The sequence below is a fragment of the Athene cunicularia genome (assembly GCF_003259725.1).
Source record: "Athene cunicularia isolate RWA chromosome 3 unlocalized genomic scaffold, athCun1 chr3_part1, whole genome shotgun sequence".
In the NCBI taxonomy this organism is placed as follows: Eukaryota; Metazoa; Chordata; class Aves; order Strigiformes; family Strigidae; genus Athene; species Athene cunicularia.
Window position 1 is genome coordinate 77,322,127 of NW_020799097.1, and position 24,377 is coordinate 77,346,503.

Consider the following 24,377-nt stretch of genomic DNA (forward strand, 5'->3'; position numbering starts at 1 on the left):
GGATAATGTAAGTAACTTGGAATCTTTCTGTGTTTGAAGAAATAATTTAGGAATTCTTTTATCAACTCCTGCTGCCCCCGCTTTTGTTCTCAGACTGAAAACTTTTCTTTCTCAGCCTCAAGTCACATTGCCTGTAATCTTAAGTGTTTTAATTGCGCTGGTGTAGATTACAATCGATGCCAAGTTGCTTGAGGAAAAACAAATAGCTGTTAAGGTCCTTGCAGGCTCTTTGCATTCTATTTGCATAGGGAAAACAGTGCTTGTAGAAATGCTGTTTGGTTTTGTTGTTTTTTTATTTGGCAGGCAGAGTTGCGAGCAGCTGTTTTTTTGGCATTAGAAGAACAAGAGAAAGTAGAGGTAAGAGAATCTTAAAAAAAATCATCAGCATCCTGATAGTTCTTCATGTAGAATTAAATATAATAGCTTTTAATACTTTTTATTTGTGAAATGTAACAAGAGAAAATTATGTATTGTTGCCTAAGAGTATGATGCTTAAAGAACACAAAACAGGACTATCAGGGTGTTTCCTGATGTTTAGATATAGGAATTGTTGCATAGTCTTTTGAAACTGTAGCTTTAATTAACTATCTCTGCTGGTTTTAGATAGTTATTCTGGTCAATTGGACAGAAGTAAATATCTCTTCCATCAGATACTTCTTTAAGGAAAAAAAAAATCTAGTTGACTGATCAAGATTTTATCAAATTGGAATAACATTTTTAAATTTGAAATATTATAGTGGGATTTTTTGACAAGTGTATTGTGAAAGCAGTATAATGCAGTTACTTGTTGAGTATGCTAATGCTTTTGGTATTTCTCATAAGGATGTTGTAAGCTTACTTCAGGATAATTTGGTTATATTTAAGAAATAATGTTGAATTAAGAGATGGACTATGTACTGATACCTAGACAATACAATAATGTTAAGGATACGTGATACTAGCATGATTAACAATGCTGCTGTGGTATGCAGACACTAGTTTTGTGACCCCCTTATGCTGCTGGCATTGCCTTGTTTCCTGTGTCTTTCCTTTTTTCTAGAACTAGAGAGGAGAGGGTGCTCTATGTCCAGGCTCTCTGTTTCAAAAGAGAGGAATGGAAGACTGTCATATTCCTTCACTGCTTAAATGGTTGTGCTCTTTCTGTAAAACTGAACTGAGATGATGTTATTGTGACATTAGTAAGAAGGGGAGGTAGTTATTTGGTATGAAGTTCCATATTCCAGAAATCTAACATAAGATTGCTGAAGAAGACCTAATGGAAGAGTGATATAGCAGAACCATTCCATCTGTTATGGGAAGCTTCAGCATATTATAGACTACCCCAAGAACAGCCTCTGGAGGTTGGAGATAAGGACTGGACAGAGATTTGCTACAGTTGATCTTGGCTCACCCTTTTTTTCAAAAGGCTTAAATGTATCGTGATATTTTAATTTTACACTGTAGAGACACTGGAAATATATTAATACTTAGAGCACTATTCTGAACTCCTAAATATTAAGCAAGATATATTTCTTTTTTCACACAGTGCTTTCTTGTGTGTGCTAGCATTTACAACTGTAGTGATAAATATCTATAACTAATCCTTTTATTTGACTTAGGTTCTTACCCAGGATTTTTTGATATGTTAGGAATGGCATTTAGAACGTGGTTTGAAAAATCCCTGAGCAATTTTAACAATCTCAAACTTAGCAGATTGATTTATCACTGTTTAAAAATCAGGGTTGAAGAGGGCAAATCTAACAAGGGAGAAGAAACATTTTCGTAATATCTTTGAAGGTCTTTTAATTGATAGAAGATTAGTATTGATGTGTGAACCACTAATTAGCACAGTCTACACTTTGTCTAGATGATTTGTAAATTCCCCTTTTTTAAAAAGTGGGACTGAATTTCCTTAAACAAACTTGGCACTATCTTAGATGAGCAATTTGTGAAGTTAACTGCTTAATTTACCTTTTTAATCATTAAGTAAATAAAAATCAGTATGTCATTAAGAATTCTGGTGAAATTATTCTAGCTTTGTAGCTTTTATAATAGAAACACTGAGACAGTTTTAATTTTCTTAAGTAAATACATGGCTCTGCAGCTTTTACATGCAGACAGTAGAATTAATACAAAGGTAGATTTCTGAAGAAGTGAATTACATGTGCCAGGTGCATTGTGAAACAGGGTACAGCAAAACACCAACTTGCTGTGGCTTTTGATTTCTTGCTAGTATGAGGATGATGTTAATTACTGTTTGGTTTTTGCTTTTTGACAGAACAAAGCACCTCTGGTAAATGAAAGCTTGAAAAAATTTTTAGGTACAAAAGATGGTGAGTTCTTTGTTTAGTATACTTCTCAAAGTAGTACAAATAGGAAACAAAGGATTAAATCTTGAACCTTTTATTAACAGCACAGCAGTCTTCATGACATAAAGGACACTTTTGTTCCTATCAAATGTCATAATTACTAGTCATTGAGGATAAAAGTCAATCTATAATTTTTGAAGTTAATATTGCTTGAGTTGTATTTTTAACTGAGGTGACTAATGCATTTAAATTAATATTTCATCATGATTTACGATTATGCTAACTTGGAGCCATTAAGAACAGTAACCAATGAAAACTGACTGTAGAGGTACAGGAGTAAATGCATGCATAGGAGAAATTCCAAAATGGCATCTTTAAAACAGCTGAATAGTTTAAAAAAGTAATCTTATGCCTAAATTTTGTGCGCAATCTGTGTTCCTGCAGTATTGCTGATTTAAATAATTTTGATACGATGGCTGAATTAGAAATTAGGTAATTGGTATACAAATTAGCTCTGTGGTGGTAGTTTGCTGAATGTCTAAGTGATGTTTGTAGGAGTGTTGAATCAGTGCAGATGTTCATACAGAAGCCATGTTAATGTTAAATCTTTGAAGTAAGAATTGTTTCTGTCTGGTGTATTTTCACTTGTCTCATCTCATTTTTAGGTCGCTTGGTAGCAGGTCTTGTTGCAGAATTTCTACGTTTTTTCAATCTTGATTTTACATTGGCTGTTTTTCAGCCCGAATCAAGCACGGTAAGATATACTAGTTTTATTTCTGTGCTCTGCTGATTGTTTGGAGGGCATGGCAATGAATACAGAAGCTATAGTAGATTTAAGTCACTTGCTTGCTTTTGTTCTAAATAATTTTTTTATATTTAGTCAGTAAAAGATACTTATGGCTGTAAAGACACATATTCCAGGAAAGTGTGCTAATATGAATGAATATTCTCTTTATAAAAAAATCAGTTCTTGAGAATACGGTAATTTTTAATTAACAATTTTTTTGTGAAATCATATAACAGTATATACAAGAGTACTGCAACACTTTTTGCCAACAATTTTATTATGTCATGATATTAAACTAGTATGAAAATTAAAATAATGTCAGTAATCTGTACTGAGAGAAGTTTCAGTAAAAGGACTTTGCAGATGTACATGACAAAAAGTGATTGAATAGAATAGTTCAGTTAGACGGGACCTACAGTGATCACATAGGCCAACTTTTTTGCTTTTAGACTTTTGATATTGTTAGAGGCTTTTTATCATGTTTGTCCCTTTGTCTCTTTTTATGATATAAAGGTTTTAATAGCAAATTTGCATTTGAAACAGTTCATTTAATTGGAGAATTTCTCTTTACATCTCAAATGTTCATTTTTATTCTTAACGTCAGTTTAAATAGCTAAATTATTAAAAATCCAACTTTGTTAAATCAATTAATTGACTTCTGTTTCTCAGGAATTCATGTTTCTTTTTAGGGGCTTAATCAAAGAAAATCCCATACACTCTTGTCCTTTACTAAATATTCTTAGCTGTGTTTATTGCACTAGGATAAACAAAGGGTACAAAGATTCATGTTCATGTTACCAAATAGAAACAGTCATGCTTTCTGTCATGTGGCCGCTCACTGGTGGGAACAGTAATTTATTTGTAATGTAAACGCATCTTATTGTCATTGAAATGCCCCCTTCCTTTTTTCAGTAAAAGCATCTTTTCCACCTATTACAGTACCTATATGAAATCTGGCCAAATTTAAGCAAGTTGACCAAGACTGCTGTGTATAGCGCTGAAAGATTTTATTTGGTGTTCCTCTACTAGCTCCTGCCTCTGAGCTATCAGTTGTATTGTCTCTCTATCCTCCACATTTCAGTGTGCTTGAGTGGTGATGGCTGGCTTCAGTGCTTGCTTGATGAGTGTTTTGAAAGGAAGTGTCACTAAATAGTTGTAAGAGTTCAAGACTAACTGGTGCCCTTTGCAGCATTGCTGTTCTGAGGTTATGCCAACCCGAGTTTGCTGCAGCATTCTGCGTCTGCTGTAATGTGAAGTTCAGTTTTAAAAAGTATACTTTAATTTTTCTCTTGTCAAGTTGGTTTTTGGTTTTTTTTTTGGCTGATATTGAGTTGCTTTCATCCCTGTTTCTCTTCAAACCTGTGTTTTTTTAAAGTGAAACCAAGACTGTAAGTGTTAACCTGTACTTTTATACACATGGGAATGAGGACTCTCCATCATCTGTGAATCTACTGGAATCACTGGCTATGTGTCCTAGGATCCACTTGTAAAAGTGATAGGCTAAAGTAACTTGACCACATAGATCCTTAAATCCTGACCGTGCTAATGATGAGTACTTGCATGTACAACAACTTTGGATGGTCTGTGTTAAGTTCAGGTACAGATCAGAAGTAACTGATGCAATAGACTATCGTTACTTTAGTCCACATGCAACGGGAAGTCTTAAATAACCACCGTTTAGTCAAAATATTGCTGAGTTAAATAAGACCAAAAAGCTTTAGGACTTATACTACAAAATATGTATTGTGTTTTCTAACAGTTCTTTCTGTGTTTGTAATTTTTTTTTAAATGTGTGTTTTTTCATCCAGCTAAATGGCCTTGATGGTCGAGAAAATTTAGCTCGAGATTTGGGAATTACAGAAGCAGAAGGTACTGTGGGTGGTCCCCTGTTGTTAGAGGTGGTTAGAAAATGTCAGCAGAAAAAGATTTCAGGCAGTGGAGAAGTAAGTAGTGTTAACATGTAATTTTCCTTCCTTAATAATTCTTTATTCATTTTATTTTCAGTGATTTAAGAACTGAAATTAAGAACACTTGGCTATTGTTGTAGTATTATACTGTTTCAAGACTTTATTTTACTATATTATGCCTTCAACATCAGAAAACAATTCTGAAAAATAAAGATTATGACTATCCTATTACTTTTTAATGCCACCCTAGTACTCTTTACTAATATTCTGCTTCAACATAGTATCACAGAGTGAACTCAGTTAAATGACACAAAAATGATGTGTCACTTATTTTCTAATTTTTAGTGTGGACTGATAGCACTTTTAATATACCTGTTTTCTTTGGCATACTTCTAACTTTAATATGACCTGAAAAGCCTAGAATTGGTTTTGTTAAAAGCTTTAGAGCTGTTCTGGAAACATATGTATTCAAAACTAAATATATGAAAGTATTGAACTACCTGAAGGTAATTATAGTAATATTTTAATGGAATATTTAACTAAGTTGTTAACTAAGTGAATGAAATCCAGCCAAGAGCATTTGATTAGTGTCTGTTGTAATTGTGGCTTAAAAGAAAATTCTCTACACCCAAGATGCATTCAGTACCCCAGCAAAAGATTAAATTAAAAAATGGTTGTCATAGACTTCCTAACATAAGTATCATGGTGTCACAGTTTGCATACTGTGTGAGGAAGGAGGAAGGCTGGCAGCCTTGTTTTTTCGTGCGTGGTATTATGACAAAATTCAATATATTTTTAATAAGTGTTTATGTGAAACTTTTTAGGTGGCTCCAGTTCTAAGTGACAGCTTGTGCCTCACATCAAAGTCATCTGATGGAAGATCAAGTACGCACCCTATATCAAATAAGGTAAGATTGTTTATATATAATGAAAAAGCTACAGAGATAGGTAAAAGAGAGAACTCCTGTGAAACTGCCTATACAATGGCATTCACTTAAATGATCTGTGAAGTCCTGTATTCTTCCAACTGGGTTGGTGACAGCACGTGCACAGGGTCTCTGGGAGACACAGACAGGTTGGAATTAACTTGTCTGTTTATGGGACAGCTGGCTGATTGCTACTTGGGATTGGTAAGGTGTTAGGATACAACAGTCTTTGTTTTGGGGCCTGTGGCTTTCTTTCTCTGCTTTCTGTTAGCATAAAAGGTGTATTAAGTAACATCTTCCAGGCCTCTAAAACTTCTTTACATTTAACTGGAACTGATCCACAGCTTAAGAATTAGGAGAAAGTGTAGGACACAGAAGGGAGCATGATCACTTAAGCCTCTTTTCCACAAGAAACCAGCTACCCACTACACCCAGTGAAAAACAAACCAAACAAACCCCAAAGCAAAACAACCCTGATTCAAGTACTAAAGTTTGTTCAAATTATTGATGTAATCTGATCACATAAAAAGTTTTAATAGCTTCTTCAAGATTACTGGAAATAACTTGGAAGCTTTCCGACTCACTAGGGAAAGCTGAGAAATATAACACTGTGTGGATTTTGTTGTTAATTTATTCATTTGGGAGAGGGAGCGATAAGGATAAAAGAAAATATCAGCTCAGTTTGGATCTGCTTCATTTTATTCTGGTTCTTCAGTTTTTGCCATGCAAGACCAGAAAACTATACAATTTGAAAAGCAGCTTCATTTCAAGATTGAGTTACTTTATTAATAGTTGTGGCTTGTTGATAGTACCTTAAAAGCTAATGTTTCTGTAACTGACCTTTGAATGGAAAGTCTAATAATGTCAACCTGCTTTAGGAGAAGTTAATTCTTGCTTGGCACCAGTTGTTTTTTTTTTAAACAAAACTGAACCACTAAAAAGATCTGAATGCTGCTTAAATAACACTGTTACTAATACTGTTGTTTCATACCTGAGCCCCTTCTTGTGTCTTATGGTGGTTCTAGATTAGCTAAGAACAACTACTGGAGATGAGTTATGTCTCAAGTGTTACATTCGCCCTTGCATATACCACCTTTCATCTTCAGGTTTAAATTAATTTATTTGACATAAGTAGGTTAGAGAAGAGCTAAGTGTTTGTCATATGGCTTTTCCTCAGGAAAAGAATATTTGTCTAGGGGAGGAAAAATGTAGTTCCAGTAGCTTGTAAATTGGTTTAATATGGGTGTGTTTGTGGGTGTGCATGCACATGTATCAAAGTTAGTCCATCCTCTTAGAATCTTACAGTCTTGGAACCTATGAATCTTAGTCCTTTAGGTTTGTTCTTGACAGAACTTTTGGCAGTGCAGTTCTGCCAGGCTTCTGTTTGGTTTGGGTTTTGAGGTTTTTTGTTTGGTTTTGTGGGGGGTTTTTTGTTTGGTTAGGTTTTTTGAACTTCTACCCTTTTTTCAGTGATTGAACTTAGCTAGCCAGTCTGAAATACATTAGGGCAAGGCAAACAGGCACAATCATAGAGGAGTATAGTATCTTAACACTGGTTTCATTAAGAAACTAGATTGACAAGAATGAGTTTTAAGTGATGACTGGAAACTGCTTTAGAGGAGGTGTCATCGAGTAGTAACAGTCATTCCTGTTTATAACAGGAATAAATTACAGTCTTAGTTCTTATATCACTATTGTTTGGGCCTATACAAAACAGGAACTCCTGTACCCGGCTCAAATAGTGCTGTCCAAACTGGGTAGAAAATAAACTGTATCTGAATGACTTCCAAAGACTAGTGCTGTTTTCCAGAAGTGATACTGTATTTCAGTGCATCGTATTCTTCTCTGTGTTGAGGTTGTCAGAATTCTTCTTCAGGATGCTATTGACTATTTAGATGCACTTGTCCATAGATGCAAAAACTTCTGTTGACTTCAGCTTAATGATAGTGATTGGGACTGGTCCAGTCAATAGTGGCATTTTGTTAATGTATATATACTTAATCCCCATAACTATATGGACACAGGAAAGTGATTCTAAGATTTATTTTAAGGTGTTAAATTTCAGAGAATCTACCAGATATTTAATTCTGAGCAAGTAGTGTGGTAAAAGGTCATTCACTGAACCATGTTTTCTTTTTTTAAGTTTTGTCATTGTCAGAACATCACAGTTGAGTTGAATACTTATGGCATGCAGCAGCAGCCAAGGTGATGATAAAAACACTTTCATTTGCATACTCTTTCTGATGTGGTGAGGTTGCAGGTAAAATATAATTTCCCACAAGTTAACATCTATGATCAGGCTTTTTATATCCTTTATACCCATCTTCTATGGCAAGCAATTAATAATCCCATTGCAGTGGGAGATAAATGAGTATGTTCTGGAAATGTTTTTAAAAATATACTGCTGAATCCTTCGTGAAAATATATTTATCTCAGAAATGGGAGAAAATTGATTTCTGTGTGGATGTTTCCTCATAGCAACAGCTGTTGGCTGGATTACATGCTCCCCTAAGAATAAGTAGTGAATATCTTAATGGAACTACAGTTATTGGATATATTTTTTCCTGGTTCTCTCTTTCCTTGGCAAAGGCAGGATGGGAAATATTCTTTCTGTGCAACACAGTTGGAGTAAAAATAATGTAGAAGGAGGAAACTTTAGCCAGTCCCACCTGGAGCAGGATGGAACAGTCTAGACCTGAACAGTCTAGACTTCCTCATTGAAACTTGATATTCGCTGGTGGTTTTTCAGCAAACCTGTGAGTTGAACTGGCTCTGACTGTGACTTGGCAACCAATACATGTAATGTAGAAGGGAGCATGTTGAGAGAGATCAAGACCACAGCTCTTGGCAACAGCAGAGAATTGCATTTGTTTAAATTCAAGTGCGAAACCACACTCCGACTTACCTTTTTGACGCCATTAGTCTGAAACCCAACGTAGGCGTGTTCTTTGAACCCTTAGCTGCATTTAACCTATCACTACAATTTGAAGGTATTTCCCTTTAGGAAAAGTGAAATGATGTATGAATTCAAGCAAAGGCCAGCTGTTGTGCTTGTAGTTTCTTAGATGAGATAGCAGCAGCTCACTCTTTCAGGGCCCAGAAGAGAAAAGTAGCTGTAACTTCCCTTTTACTCCAGTCAGGGTATCACTAAGCTCTTAACAACAATTCTGTTCCTCTAGAATAGGATATTGATATTGTTGTTACTACCACTTACTCTTTCTTTCCTTAGAAGACCTGAGCTGCTGCCAGCAATTGAATTTGGTTCTGTGACCTGAGATAAAATGACCTTGGTAGCCTTTTTCAATTTTCATGGCCTACAGTCTGAAAATTTTACTTCAGCCTTCCGAATGAAAGTTAATGACTCATAAAGAAATATTTGGAACAGTGCAGCCTCCATAACAGTTATCTGGATTAATTAATACTGTTGGTTTTGTTTCAAAACTATTGCTGTTCTTAGTGTACAGAAAGGAAGTTAATGTAATAAATAGATCTTTTCACTGGCTTAATTTTACTAAGTCTAGGGCAAGACAGAAATTGCAGTACTGCTTACTAAGTAGAAAGTTGCTGTTGTTTAAAAGTAAAAATAATGTTTTTCACAACAGCTTGATTGTTTTAAGTAAATTTGAATATTGTTTTTTAGGCCAAGAAGTTTTGCAAAGACACAACTTGAACTGTATTTCTTGATCTTAAAGTTAGCATATAGAATAGTCTTTCCATGCTTGAGTATCTGTAGGACTGAGCCATAAGCATGATACAAAGACTGAAAGTTACGTACTTTTAAAGAATCTTGTTTGTGTTGGTTTTGGTTTTAGTATTTGGAGGGAGAATGTGTCAACTGCAGTTGTCTTATGCTTGCTGCTTTAAAGCCTAATATTATATTGCAGAGATTACCATTTAATATGGAAGTTAGAGTAATTTGCATGGGTTTAAATTGATTTCTTTTGAAGACAAAGGCTGTAATTAATAGATGAGTTGTAAAGTCACACTAATAAAGCATTGTAACTTTCAGGCTGTAAAACAAACCCTGCTATGTTCAAAGCTAGGAGGTAAGAACCTGTTGGTAGATTGATTTATTTCATAAGCAATATCTTTTAAAATTGCTTTTATAATAGAGGTCATCTAGGTAGCAAAGCAATGCAGGGGATGGAACAAAATTTTTTAATGACAGCAACAGTAAAGAACATTTCCTTTCTAAAGTATTAAAGCAACTTTTTTCTCTTGTGTGATTCCTGATGACACTAATAATTCAATTTCTGAGAAGCAGTAATAAATTCGAGCTAACTTTTAAAAATGTGATTGTAGGTGTATATTATATGTTGTGTGTTTATATTACCACTTATAGTATTTTAAGACATAAATACTTATTTCCTTCAGTGAGGCGTTTTTATTTGTCTTTCAAGGCTGCTGAAACCACTCAAAGTGATACAAGTGTCTCGTCAGGGGAAGCAAGCAAAAGAAGCATTCATTTTCTGCCTAATGAAACAAAACTAGATCCTCAACTAGAAAACAAAGACTTAAATACCAAAGAAAAAAGTGATCCAGGTGTGGATGAAGATGATGTAGAGGGAGATTCTTTTTTTGATGATCCTATACCTAAACCAGAAAGAACTTATGGCTGGTAAGTAACATGGATGTTCTACTTAATACAGGTTTATTTTGTCCTCAGTGTTCTTTCAGACTGCTGAGAGCTAGCTGATGTTTGATTATTTGCTCTTATAAATGCGAGTGTTTAGATCTTTTATGTAACATTTTGTTTCTGAAATCTACATTTTTATGATTCTATTCTTTGAAATGCACAGTGTCATCTGGGATCTCATGGATGTACCATGAATGGAAAACCTGTCTCACTTCAAGTTGCATCAGTTGGACTATATAATGTCCCCAGCCTATTTCTTTGGTGGAATGAATGTGTGTGAGGCACAGACGTCAGTGTTTCTTCTTGCAGCAGAGCTGCGGTGCTGATCAGTACTAAAGGAAGTGGACAATGCAAGGGATAGTGCTTTAGATATCTCTATGACTTTGTAAGGAGTACAAAAAAATGTGGTGAATATTCAAACTGCCTCCATAAACTGTGAGAGTAAGGAATGTTTTTGCACAGCCAAGGGCTTCCTCTTGACATTGCAGCAGCTTTTGTGTGCAATTCTGTTTTCAGTGAAGTGTTTTTATTTCTGTATATGTCAATTTTGCAGATGCTTCTGAAGGGCATTTTTTAAATTGTTCATCTATGTCTGATGACTGAAGAATACCATTTGAAGCAAAAACTAGTGACTGAACTATACAACAGCTTTGTTATAAAACTGAAAACCTGACACAATAACACAAAGATAGGTTTATCTTGAAGCTTAGTTTAGATATCTCTAGTGAGAAATGCTGCAAGATCTTGGTGGTTTTTGCTGTGCTCAAGTAATTTGAGAATTATTCTATCTTAGTAGAGGTTACCAGAAGAGGTTGCAGAAGCATTTGCAGGTCAGTTTGACAGTAGTTCCCCTTATGTTGTTTTTTTCCCCCAACTACATTGATAGTGGGCAGAACAACATAATCTTTTGTATTATTGCTACAGTAGATGCTTGTGCTTGGAACAGAGTCATTCTGGCACAACACAAAACAATCATGACAGGTAAACTAGGTCTCTTTCTAATAAATTAATAGGCTCTTTGATCATTTATAATACAGTTTTTGTTGGATGTATTTAGTTGAAGTGGAATTTTTTTTCCTCACAGAAGTGTTTTTTCTCTGGAAAATGTTCTGTTACAAATAACCCTACTATGGTATTTCTTTTCTCTTATTGGAAATATCAAGATTAAAACCATCTGAGTGCATTTATTCCTCCTTACTCAAGAGCTCATTTAACTAACATTTAACTAATGAAGTCTAACAATTAGCTGGTGGTTATTTTGCCATAAAATAGGTTTAGATGATAAGTTGGGAAAACTAGAAAGGCTGGAGAAACTTCTGGATAATAATAATAATATTTACTAACTGTTCAAGCATTTTCATATGACAAGAAGGGAAAATCACTTTGAAATTGGATAAACTGGTTTTCTTTAAAAAGGTGACAGAAGAAAGGTTCTTAATTATTCAGTAAAATAAGGATTTTTTTCCTAGTAGAGAAACTCCCTACAGAAAAAAATATTTCCAAATTATGTGTGCCTGTAGTAGGGTCACAGTCCACCAAGTAGTAACTTGAACCTTACAGTGTTATTGTGATGTAGCTATTATAGTAATGTTTCATAATAAGGGTTGCTGGATATATTAATAATGAGCTAGCAACTAATTGTGACTGAACCGTCTCTGCTGAGTCTTTTGCTTCTACCCTCCTGGTAGCTCCTCTAGAGGATAGAAAAGAACATACTCTTCAGGTGAAATCCCTTTGTGGTATGTTGTGCTGATATGCCTGAGTCTGAAGGGATGAGTAAGTAGGAGAGGCACCAGCATCGCTTGGTTTGCAAAAGGGTAAATGTCTTATGGGAGCTTTGGCCATTCTGTTAAGAAAGCTGTGTTATTGAGGAAGTGAGCAAGCAGTTACTAAGGACAGAGTAAGAGGTGACCCAGGGCTCTCATTGCCCTTAGTTCTCTGACCAATTGTTCAAAATTTTGAAGTGTTTTACTATGTGGTGGTATATGTGGTATTTTGATGATATAATGAACAATTTGAATGTTGTCTGTTACTAATAGGAATGCAATCACAGTAACAAACAGTTCTGGTAATACTAAATGTGAAAATCTTGATCTCTTTTTAGTAGTGTTTCTTCATCCTTTACTTGCAAGTAGTATATGAACTCAACAGTTTTAAGTAGATAAATGGAATAGATACTAGCCTGGTGAACTTTAACACATGATGATGAGATCGCTCTTGCTATAACCGAGAGGTTTTCATTCTGTGAAGTAACTACTCTTAGGATTAATAGTTTCATCAGACATGATGTCTTTTAGTTTTAAAACTAATTTAAATATGGATTTATATCTGAATCTTTCTTCTTTTGGCTGCATTTACATGGGGGGATAATGAAAGGCCCCCTGATAAAAATAACGATGCTGATGGAGGTGCAGGAGCTCTGTCTGTGAAAGAAGGCAGGCAGAAGTCTTTGCATAGGTGAGAAAGTGACTTTCTTACTGAATGTCTTGCTTGACACTTGTGCCAGTAAACTCCTTACTGTCTTTAAGATTACAGAATTAATAGTCCTTTCCCCTTGCTCATTTTGCTGTAAATATTGCTGTTCTAGTTTTATGACAATTTAGTAAATAATAGAAAAGAAAGTCACTATGCACATTTTACAGCTCTGTGGAGTACTTATTTATTTATTTGTTTCGTTTTAGGAAAACTGACGCTAATAAAGCAGGAGGTCTAGTATCCCTTTCTGATGCACCACCTCTAAAAAGTGGGTTAAGCTCCCTGACTGGTGCTCCTTCACCAAAGGAGTCTGATAGTAAGTTTCCACATGTTTGTGTGTTTTGATGAATGTAGGAGAACTTCCCATAATGTGCTGAACGATCTACTCATTCAGATGCAAATATGATTAAGTATGTGGCCCCCTTCTGGTTGTAATGTGCTTTGTAGTAATACTTGTTTCACTGAGTGTTTGCATACTAGTTTTGATATATTATGCTACCATTGGGACATCTTATGTTTTGGAGTGTGAAATGCTTAAACTCCTTGTTTTTTATGTATATAGAGCAGTTTTCAGGAGTATAAAATTCTACTGAAGAATACTTGTTATAAATGGTTGATGGGTATGTTTAAGTGGGATCTCATTAGGGTGTCACAGGTCAAATTTCCGATACAAATGCTTTTGTTCTGTTACAGATTTGAATAGAAACTCTGTTTTGAAAGACCTGAGGTTGGTGAATGCAAAACTGGGATCACTAGAATTAGGCAAGTACTGCTAAACATGAGGAAGCTCTGATATTTTTAACTATAAGTTCTGGCCTGGCTTCTTAGAGGAATCTGAGAAACTTAAATACACATATTGAGTTAAAATCTTTGGCTTTTACTTCTGTCACTTTTGTTTAACACCAGTGTGAAACTTACTGAAGTTAAGAGCAAAATCTGGTCTAAAGAAATACAGAAAAGTGAAGACTGGTGTATTGTATGTGGATTAGTATTTTACACATGCAGCAAAAATTTGATTCATTCTGATTATATGTTTGCTGGTATCAAGTGATAAATTTTGTTATCTAGGCTCCTATGAAAAGAGGGGTTTTCCGTTTGTGGAAAAAGTTAGTCAGACAAGTCTTGTCTTAGTGTTTTTCAGTGGCATGTTTATTTGGTCTTCAAACTTTTGAAAGTTGCTTTGTAAGCTTTAGGAGAATATGAAGACGATGTGATACAAGAACTATCAGGTGTCTAAAGATAGTCCTGCTAAGTATTTAAATGTTATCTTCAGCAATGTAGTCAACATCCTGAAAATGTATTTGTGAGATTAATTAATAAGCAACATAAACTCCTTTACTCTTAATAATCTTCACAAGTAATTCAATCTACTCCCACACTTGCTTGCCATCAATGTATTTTGGTGCAGGAATAGATTTATTTTTTGCATTTTCTAAAGAGAAACCTTGTTTGATTAATACATTTTAAAAATTATTTAGGAAATGGAGATGAGGATGAGTATGCTGATGACTTCAACAGGTAAGAGAAGGATGATACTGCAGCAACATAGTATTTAATGAATTGTAAGCATATACACTAGCATATTTGAGTTCATAATATTTCAGCTAGTCATTATTGCTGGAGTTTGTCAGTATCTTTGAACTCCATTAAACTTCAGTTTGCTGGTTTAATACATATAGTTACAAATCTTAAAAAAAAAAAAAAAAACACAAAAAAAACCAACCCAAAAAACAAACAAAATAAAACCCACCCAAAAAACCCCACACCAAAACAAAACAAAACAGACCGCTTTTGTGCAGTGGGTAACAAGTTCCTTAAAAACCTGGTGCTAAATTTGTTAGTTATCTGTAGCAGGTGTTTGGTGTTTTTTCCTGAACCATGCACTTAACAATGTTTTAACTATTATTAATGCCATTAGACAATATGGTGTGTGCTGAAATATTCAGCTAAAAAATAAAGCATCATAAGTAGTCAGTAATAAATACTTAACAGCTTTATCCTTGTGATGTGAAGGTATTGGTGTTGTAAACTGCAGGATTGAGGCCAAAGTATTTATTGGTATTTATCATGGCTTCGTCTACATAGAAAGCTTTTAGGTGTTATGGGTTTTTAAATAACTTCATATTTAATTTGCTAGGAATTGAAATCCCAATCATATGTCAGGTATAAAGTGAAAGTGAATGTAATGCCTGGATGTTTGAAAAGTAAGTCTTATTTCTACATGTATTGTTTTCTTTCTTTTTAGTACTAGTCACCGCTCAGAAAAAAGTGATATCAGTATTGGTGAAGAAATAGATGAAATTTCTGTGGAAACAGAGTCAAATGCCAGTGATAAAGTATGATTATTTTAAAATTATTATTCTTGATATTCTTCTTGACTTTTTTTTGTAACCTTCTGTGAAGGAATGTGCCATTGTTGTAGGTTCCTAGGATACACTTTAATTCTGTATTTTTATACCAAGTGTTCCTGCCAAGTTAGATACTATACTGATTAAAAGACAAAACAAAAACCCCTTGACAGTTGTTCAGTAGCATAATTCACTGTCTGTTTCTATATGTGTAAAATGCATTTGAGATTGATTTAGTATCCCTGTATCTCAAGATCTGTCTGAGCACCTCCTAAAGGAGTATGAAATCTCACTGAAAGAGCTTGAGGCCAAAAGGATGAGATGCTATATGAAAGACTACAAGAAATAATGTTTACTGTTTCTATGATTTCTGAGTTTGTAATTTTATTTATTTTTTAGCTTGAAGGCATCACGCAAGACCTTACCATTTCTCAGTTAAGTGATGTTGCAGATTATCTAGAAGATGTGGCATAGAATTGGACAGCAAAAATGTTTATTGTGCTGGACTAGAAGACTGCTGTGGACTGTTAATTTCAGACAATCACTTTTTGCTGGAATGTCCACTCCCTATTTGTGCCTTGTGTTTCAGAAAGACTGTAGGTGGAGAAGGCTCTCAAATATTCTTAACAAGAACTAAATGAAATAGTGCGTTCCCATTTGAGTCTGAGATCAGAATTATTTTCTTCATTAGGTTCAGCCAAACCTTTTACAGCAGGAGGTGGATTTTCAAGCAGAATGTCCATTGCTGGCAGTGGGCATAATAAAAACCAATTGATAAGAGAACATCTGCAGAGAGGCATGTGGCTTTATAATGAACTTGCACTGTTATTGTAACAGTCTGAATTTTTTTAAAGATAACCAAAGCAAGAACCGTCAGAGGTAGTGGTTCAACTCACGCTTCTATTAACACAGTTTTGTCAAGTCAACACGTAGTACATATTTATGGTAACTCTAGCCACAGTACCTAATTGCTCCAGACTTACTTGAAACTGCTGTTTTTCAGACTCTTCTGAAAGTTGGACTTATTTTTTTATAGGCATATCAAATTGGGAGTATCTAAAACTCTCAAATCTAAGTTTAGCTAAATTTAGGAGCTAAATTTAGACCTAGTCTTAATTGAATATTCTTGTTTAAATATGTTTGTCCAACCATTGATGTTAAGACCTAAACTGGTTTTGTATATGATAATTTCATCAATGTTACCTGTTCTTAAATCATAAAAAGTAGTTTTGTAAGGATCCACAAATCATTAACTATTGTTTTTTGTTAAGTTTTTAACAGTGTGGTAATGGTTTGTGGAGCTTTTATTATAGAGGGCTCTTCATGTGCTGTAAGCTCACTTTCATTCTTGAAAATCCTTGTTTCAGAAAAATGAGCGCCAAAAAGTGAAACCACTAACCTTCTGTTTTTCAGATTGACTGCTGTACAGAATTAAATGCAAATATTTAAAAATACCAAGCCGAAGACATTACCGACACTAAGTTCTAGCTAAGAACAAATTCTTGTATTTTCATTATACTCTTGCAAAACAGGGTCAGTAATAGAAACATTGACATTCTTTAATGATACTGTTGTACATGGCGCTGCTATAATTTATAGGTCATGGACATCTGTAATAAACAGGACTTCAAAATGTGCACTTTCTGAACATTGTAAACACATTTGGAAAATATACATGTAAGTGAATATAAATAACTTAATTTTTTTTTTAAGGCTTTGTAATTTTTTTCAGGAACACTGTTGGCCTCTCATCAGTGGTCACCACAGTGGAAGTAGCATGCTAAACTAAAGCCATTGGTTAAGCATAGAGAGCTGCTACTAGCATTGGATGCTGACTTAAATCTTTTTTTGCACTGGGCCAGCAGGAATGGAGCAGTGCTGGGAAGTTAGGCTTGTACAGTACATAAATGATTTAAGAGGAGAGAGGGGAAAGTGTGCCTTTTATTTATGTGCACCCCAAAATAGCCAGCAAAAAAGTATCAGAATATTTAGTCATGCTGTTAACGTCTAATTTTGTGCCATATTGTAGCAGCTGGACACAGAGAAGATTTTTTTTTCATCCCCAAAAAATCAATGTGCCATAGACTTTAAATAGTAACAGCATTGTAACGTACAATACATCCCGTGTAAAAATTCCTTTAAGTATGGGGGAACATGTGCCTCAAGATACTATGTACGGAAAGTTGGGTTTAGACCTTTCTTTCTTTAAGACCAACAGCATGTCTGAAGGAAATAAAATCCCTGGGAACAATTGATTTCTGACATTCATTTTTAAGGTGTATGGAATAATGTACAGACAGTGGTGTTTGGTGTTTTACATGTTTTCAGAAAACATGATGTTCCTTACCTGTTAGCTGTAGGATAAGTGGCAATTTATCATACCAAAAGAAACAAAAACTTTATTAAATGATTTCTAATTGCATTTGAAGATGTGGCCTTTTAAATAACTAAATATTTTGAGTGTTAACATGACTTTTGTTAACAGTGAAGTGTTATTCTCTTACCTTGAGGGTTAAATGGAGACCTTGCACTTTGGCTCTAATTTAAGGAAATGCCAAAAAAGTAGTGTCTCCATGCTGTTCCTCCTGTGGACTTTTACTGAATTGTGTATAATAATTCAAATTGCAAAATAAAGCTATTGTGCTGGCTAAATTGTATTTTTGAGACTTCTTGAACCAAAAAAATCTTAAACTTTAGGAATTTCAGGAAGCCCTGTGGGTGTTGGGAGGGTTTACTGAAAAATATGTTTTTCATAGTCCAGTACGCAGCTGAGAACATGTGCATGCTCGGGCTTCTTCTAAGCTCAAAAGGATCTTGCTGTTCCTGTTGGTGAATCCTAAAGACTGATTAAGACCAGACTGAATAAGGTTACTGTGTATCAGACTGAGTTGTCAGATGGAGTATGATTCAACAGACAAAAGGGGGGGAAAAATCCTATCTTGATTGGAAAATTTTGTCTTGTTAACTGTTGTTAGTTTGAGTTACTTAAACATGACTGACAAGCTCTCTTAAATGCTTGTTTTGCTGTATGTTTCAGTGTTGTTATTTTACATTAGGTGTCTCCCTAAAGGATCTAATGCAGTTGAATCCCCAACCTCATCTGTCTGTTAGAATTAACTGTCAAAAACATGTGGAATGTTCCTGTCAGTGATGTTCTGTATTGGTTCTACCTTTTCACAGATATCTCTGAAAACAGAAGGAAGCATCTAAGAGGGGCACTTATGACTGGTCTCTACAGTTCTGTACCAACTAGGTCTGGTTAGAAACATGCTTTTTTGTTAGATGCTTACACTCTGTCATTTGTTTAGCAAATCCTGTCATTTCCGGAAGTAAAAAATAAAGAGCTAAGCTATGGCTGACATTTCCATACCATTAGTAGAACTATGGTAATGAGGGGTAATGAGGATGGATTATAAAAACAAAAACTATCTCCTTTTTTTTTTTTTTTTTTTTTTTTTTTTTTTTGTAGCAAAGTTGTTGTATTCCACCCTTTTTTCACTTTTTTAAAACAAAGTGAAAAACAATGGCACATCTGATAAAATATTTCCTCCTAAGCAACATTTTTCCCAGACTCTTTTGACAATATAGCCCTGATTTAGACAATGTATCTAGCTCTTGAGACAATGTACATACTTCTGTAACTGACAGGGTCACTGGGTGATAGTGATAAAGGTGTTTACTACTTAGCTTTTTAGTGTAGTAATTTTCACTGATGAAATCGTTTCTACAAAGCCCAGCCTTCTCTTCAGGAAAGAATGCATTCATGGATATTTCAGTTCAGTTGTAGATAAAAGCTGACAAACTTCTAGTTTTAGTATTGTCTAGGCAGCAGGAATTAATGTTGGCAAGATCGCTACAGTGTTCACTTTGGGAAGTGCCAGATGAATCTTGTTTAGGAGGTCTCTTTGGTTTGATGTTTTCCTTGTAAAGCAGAGCCAAGAGAGAAGTTTTCTGAGTTGTAAAAGATGTAGTTTTGGTAGATTTGTAAGTGATCTCATTCATCTTGAAACAAAATACTCTACAGACTAGCTATAATGAGTGCAGTATTGCAAAAATGTAACTTGCAATATATGACTACCTTGATTTCTAAAAAAAAAAGGAACTGGGCTATTCAAGGTCATTGAGTTACCCAGAGATTGAACCTCTGATGGAACTATAATGAACATCAAATGTGTCAGTTCCTTTTGTTTATATATGATGAACAGTACTAAATTCTAATAAAAATGGGGGGGAAATAATGCCCAGTGACATCTAGCATACAATTTCTGGTTTCAGGTTACTGGGGTACTAAAATTTGTTGCTGCTGTGTTTTGTCTGGGGGTTTTTAAATAGAGAATAATAGACAAAATGCATTTAGCTGTCCTTTGCACAGTGTCACTTCTTTGGAATATGTCCATAATGTCTTATAGTCAATCACGTTCAAAACTTCTTGTGTAACTTTTTCCAAATAATTTATTCTTTTTAATATTTCACAGGGCAAAATATAAGTATATAACTGGCTCTTCAAAGAACAGGCCTTGAAATGAATCACCTTAGCTATGTCCATTGTAGGTTTGGGGGAGAAATGGCCAGTAAATGAATAGAGAGCCTTTAAGTACAGAAGGAGGATAGACCATCATTCTTTTTCACTAGGGCAGTCTTCAAGTGATGTCTTGGTACAGTAGTCAAGGAACAATAGATCACACCAAAGTTGAGCATATAATTAAAAGGTTATTTTGGGGAACGCTTGATTTGTTCAATGAACTGAGTGTTTGCTTCTAGTGTTGAGGTTTTTTGCCTTTGTGTCTTTTGACATAGGGCAACAGAATGCATTGTAAGTTCCTCAAAACAGGTTTTTAAAGCTTTATAAGCACAGTGAAGGAGAAAAAAGTTCAGACCTGGTGCTTATGAACTGAATGCACTGCAGCTGGGAACAGAAGGCGGTATGAGGAGTTGCACACTGAGGAGGAGCTCTAATGGGGACATAGGAGGTGTGTGTTGGGCTTCCGTGTCTTGGTCAGCACCTGGTACATGAGGAAGCAGCCTGCCTGCGGGAGCCAGCATGTGTAGGGTGGGGGAAATGCAACTCAGAACTGAGAGATGGCTCAGTTGCTTGCTGAGTACAGGGGAGCAGAGCAGGCTTGTGTTCATCTTATTTTTTAACACCTAAGGACCCCTGCGAGCAGCCTGTGTGAACAAGTGGAAGAGGGTGAACGGTAAGGCCAGGGATGGTGCTTGAGACCACTAGAGGGCACACTGGTGATGGTGACAAGCTGCAGTCCTCAGCACTAGCCAGGGCAACTACCGTGGCGCACGGGAGCCCTCAACCCAGACACAACCCTCGGGAGGATGTGGCTGTCCGCATTCAGGCTGCAGGGAGAGCCTGGAGCTTCTCAGGGGTTGGGACGGCAGCAGCCGCACCTGCGGGAGCTGTGCTCTGGTCATGACACTGAGCTGCCTGGTGAAGCAGACCAGATGGCAGCAGGAATGCCAACCCAAGGGCAGAGGTATTCTGTGGCCGTTTTTAAAGCAAGACCCCCAGTCCCCCATTGCAGGGAAGGAGGGGAGGGACAGAGGCATTGTTTAACCAGGGGGGGGCTCCCAGGGAGGGCTAAATATGAAAACTTTTTCTCCCATTTCAGATGTTTACTGAGAAAACTGTAGAGCCCTGACAACAAGGTTGAGTGACTTTTTTGGGGGGATGCATCTAGCTGTGCTGTTGGAGACAGGCTGAAAGTGATGGGGAACAGTAATCAGGGACTTCCTTCTGCAAAGGGCAGAAGGCACCCTCCTGCCCGTCAGACCTGTTTGTTCTTTGCCCAACCCCACCTCTAGTGTGTTGCTGGTGTCATGGGCAAGATGCTGTTTGGGGTTCTTTATGTCTATGGGACTGTCTTTGAGGAATGAAGTGCTAGGAAAAGGCAGGATGCACCTGATGAAGATGATTATCTTTGGTAGGGTTGCTGACCTTGTGAAGAGTTTAAACTAGGTTTGTTGGGTGTGGAGACCAAAGCCTGCAGGTATCTGGGAGTTGAAGGGAGCACGCACAGGAAAGTCTGAGGGAGGGACATCCCTTGTTGCAAGAAATGGGGGTGACTGGGATCATCCAAGGTTCTTTTCCACAAATGTGCAACAGAGAATACAAGAGAAAGTCTGTGCAGTCACTAAGCTGTGACATCACTGGGATGACAGGAACACAGTGGAATAGCTTGCATGACTGGAATGCTTCAATGGATGGACACAAGCTCAACAAGCAGTCAGGAAAAAAGAATGGAGAGGGGGAGGTCCCCAAATGAGGAGTCTGAATGTGCAGAACGTAAATGGAATAGAAAAAGCCCTGACGACGCCCGCCAGGAGTTTATCATGGCTGAAGGGGAGGCCAACAAAGGGGATATTGTGGTAGGCACCTGCAACAGACCACTCAAGAAAAGGAAGAGAATGAAACCTTCCTTAAACAATTTGAAAAAGTCTTCTGACTGCATGCTGTGGTTTTCATGGGTACTTTTAAGCACCTCTGATTTGCAGGAACTGCAACATGGCAGAACACAAACAAGCCAGGAGACTTACAGTGTGTGAGGGGCCATCTTTTACTTGAATGATGGACAGGATTGGGGGATCTAGATCTGCTACCCAGGAATAAGGAAGAAGGACTCAGATGCAATGGCAACCTTGGCTACAGTGACCACGAGATGATAGTTAAAAAGACTGAGAGCAGAGAGGAAGACAGGTAGCAAGAGTCTTGGACTTCAAGGAAGTTAACTCTATCTTGTTCAGGGTTCTGTTTGGCAGGAACCTGTGGGAGGCTGCTCTGAGGGGTACCAGGGCCAGAGCTGGCTGCCTTTGAAAGGGATTCCTTTCACTATGCAAAACAATGCAGAGGCATAGAAGGAGGACAGACTGGCTGATTGAGAAACTCCAGGCTGAGCTCAAATGCAAAAATTGTATGGAAAGTGCAAGTGAGAATGGGCTGCAAGGGATGACTATGGAACTGCACAGGCATACGGGAACAGTACAAGGGGACATCAAAGCTTGGCTGGAGCTGAAATTAGCACAGGATGTGAAGGCAACAAGAAAGGTTTCCACAAGGAGGGTGTAGGGATCCTAAAGGGCTTTCTGTGAGAGAATGGACATGTGAGCAAGACTGATAAGAGCCGCAGCCTCAACAAGGACATCACCCTGAAGGGAGGACAAAGATCTCGACAAACAAACAACTCCAGGGAATGTGTTGGGCAGAGAAATACATTAAGCAAGGCTGGTGTGGTGCTTATTACCCAATTGCAAGAAGGCTTGAAGCATGTGGACAGAGCTAATGTTCAATCATAAGGAATTGTCATGTACCATTCTAGTACACAGGAGAAAGCTATAAAAGGGCTTGTTTACCTTCAATAAATTGGCATTGCTTGATCATATTTGTCGTATGCGTGTCCATATCTCCCGTGGGGGATAATTAGTGAAAGGAAAATGAAGGAGAATGTGGGCCTGCTGCTGAATGGAGTGGGTGACCTAGTGATGAAGATAAAGTAAAAAAGACTGAGGTACTGTTTCTTCTTTGCTTCTGTCTTTACTGGCAAGGTCTGCTCTTAGACTTCTTTGAAAGGTCGTGGTGATCAAGGGACATTCCTGATAACTTGAAAAAGGAAAATGTTACATCTAGCTTTTAAAAAGGTGAGAAGGAGGATCCAGCAAGCAACAGACCAGTTTGCCTCACCTCAGTCACTGGGAAATTTGAAATAACTCGTTGTGTCATCCATTTCTAAGTACCTGAAAGAAAATAAGGTGACTGAGAACAGCCAGCATGGGTTTATGATGGGCAAATTTTGCCTGACCAATACAATCCCCTTCTATCATGGCTCTGAGGGCAATAGTGGATGTCATGTTCTTTGGCTTTAGACAAATTCTCCCAAAGCATCTATGTAGCCAAATTGTGGACAGACGAGCTGGGCTCTGCAGAAAAGGGCCTGGGGGCAGCTGTGAAGAGCGGATGCCTGGAAAAGTGAGTCAGCCTGCTGGCTACAGATACGAAGTGGTTATTTCCCCTATATTCCCTTCCTTGTGAGACAAGGCCTGGAGTATTGTGTTCAGTTTGGACTCCCCAGTACAGAATAGAGAGAGGTCAGAGCTTGGTGATGGTGCTGGAGCATGTGACCTACAAAGAACTGGGGCTGTTCTGCCTCTAGTAGGTAAAGGTGGGTGTTTAAGCTGCAGTCTTCCATGCTTACGGAGGGCTGTACAGAAAACGGACTCTTCCTAAAGGTACCCAGTGAAAGGTCAACAGTCAAATTGCATCAAGAGAATTTCCAGCTGCATACATGAAATAAAATCTATAAAATCGTCATGAGAATGGTCCAGGACTAGAGCAGGTGCCCAGAGAGGTTGTGAACTCTCAATCACTGGAAATTTTCAAAACTCAAATGGACAGACCTGGAGCAACCTGATCTAGCTTTTAAATTAGGTCTGCTTTGAGCAGGACCCTGGACCTCCAGAGAGCCCTTTCAACCTAAATTATCCCATGGTTCTACCAAAACAGACCTTTATATGAAAGATTAGTTATGGGGATAGACAGACTCAATCTGGCTGCCTCTCTGCATCCAAACTACCTTGTTTGCATGTGGAAACAGTTTTGCTACAGTTTATCGATGCAGATGTTCATGTATGTGCAAAGTGTCTCGCACAGAAAGGCCAGCATTTGCAAATACAATAGTTTAATGTCATAATAAAGTTGACATAGGTTTTAAACCTATGTCCTTAAAGGAATCTCTTAGAAAACGTGAACTTAGAACATAATTGGGTAGTACAGTGTGCAAGTAACTGCAGCTGTTCCTTACACTTGGATCTATCTACGTTTAAAAACAAGACATAAGATTTCTAAAAGTTGTTTTTCAGTTTCTTAGAAGCTTCAGATTTTTTGTTTCAATTGCTCTATGCTCTGGGGAAACCACAACAGATACAAGGTAGTAAAATCAGGTCATTTGCACAGTTCCCCTGTAGATGTATCACACACATCTTCATAGCAAGAAAGGTGCTTCAGCTT

The 24,377-nt window shown here is 36.9% G+C and overlaps 1 protein-coding gene across 1 annotated transcript; it reads left to right on the plus strand.

Moving 5' to 3' along the window:
• Nucleotides 1–213: 213 nt before the first annotated feature.
• FGFR1OP (FGFR1 oncogene partner) lies at nt 214–17,325 on the plus strand (the record flags this gene model as incomplete). The annotated part of the gene is made up of 12 exons (XM_026845361.1): nt 214–357; nt 2,258–2,312; nt 2,954–3,042; nt 4,884–5,018; nt 5,807–5,890; nt 10,309–10,526; nt 12,921–13,001; nt 13,226–13,335; nt 13,713–13,781; nt 14,498–14,537; nt 15,265–15,355; nt 15,767–17,325. Coding segments are annotated over 12 exons (1,191 nt in total), but the record flags the coding sequence as incomplete, so codon positions are not given.
• Nucleotides 17,326–24,377: the final 7,052 nt, after the last annotated feature.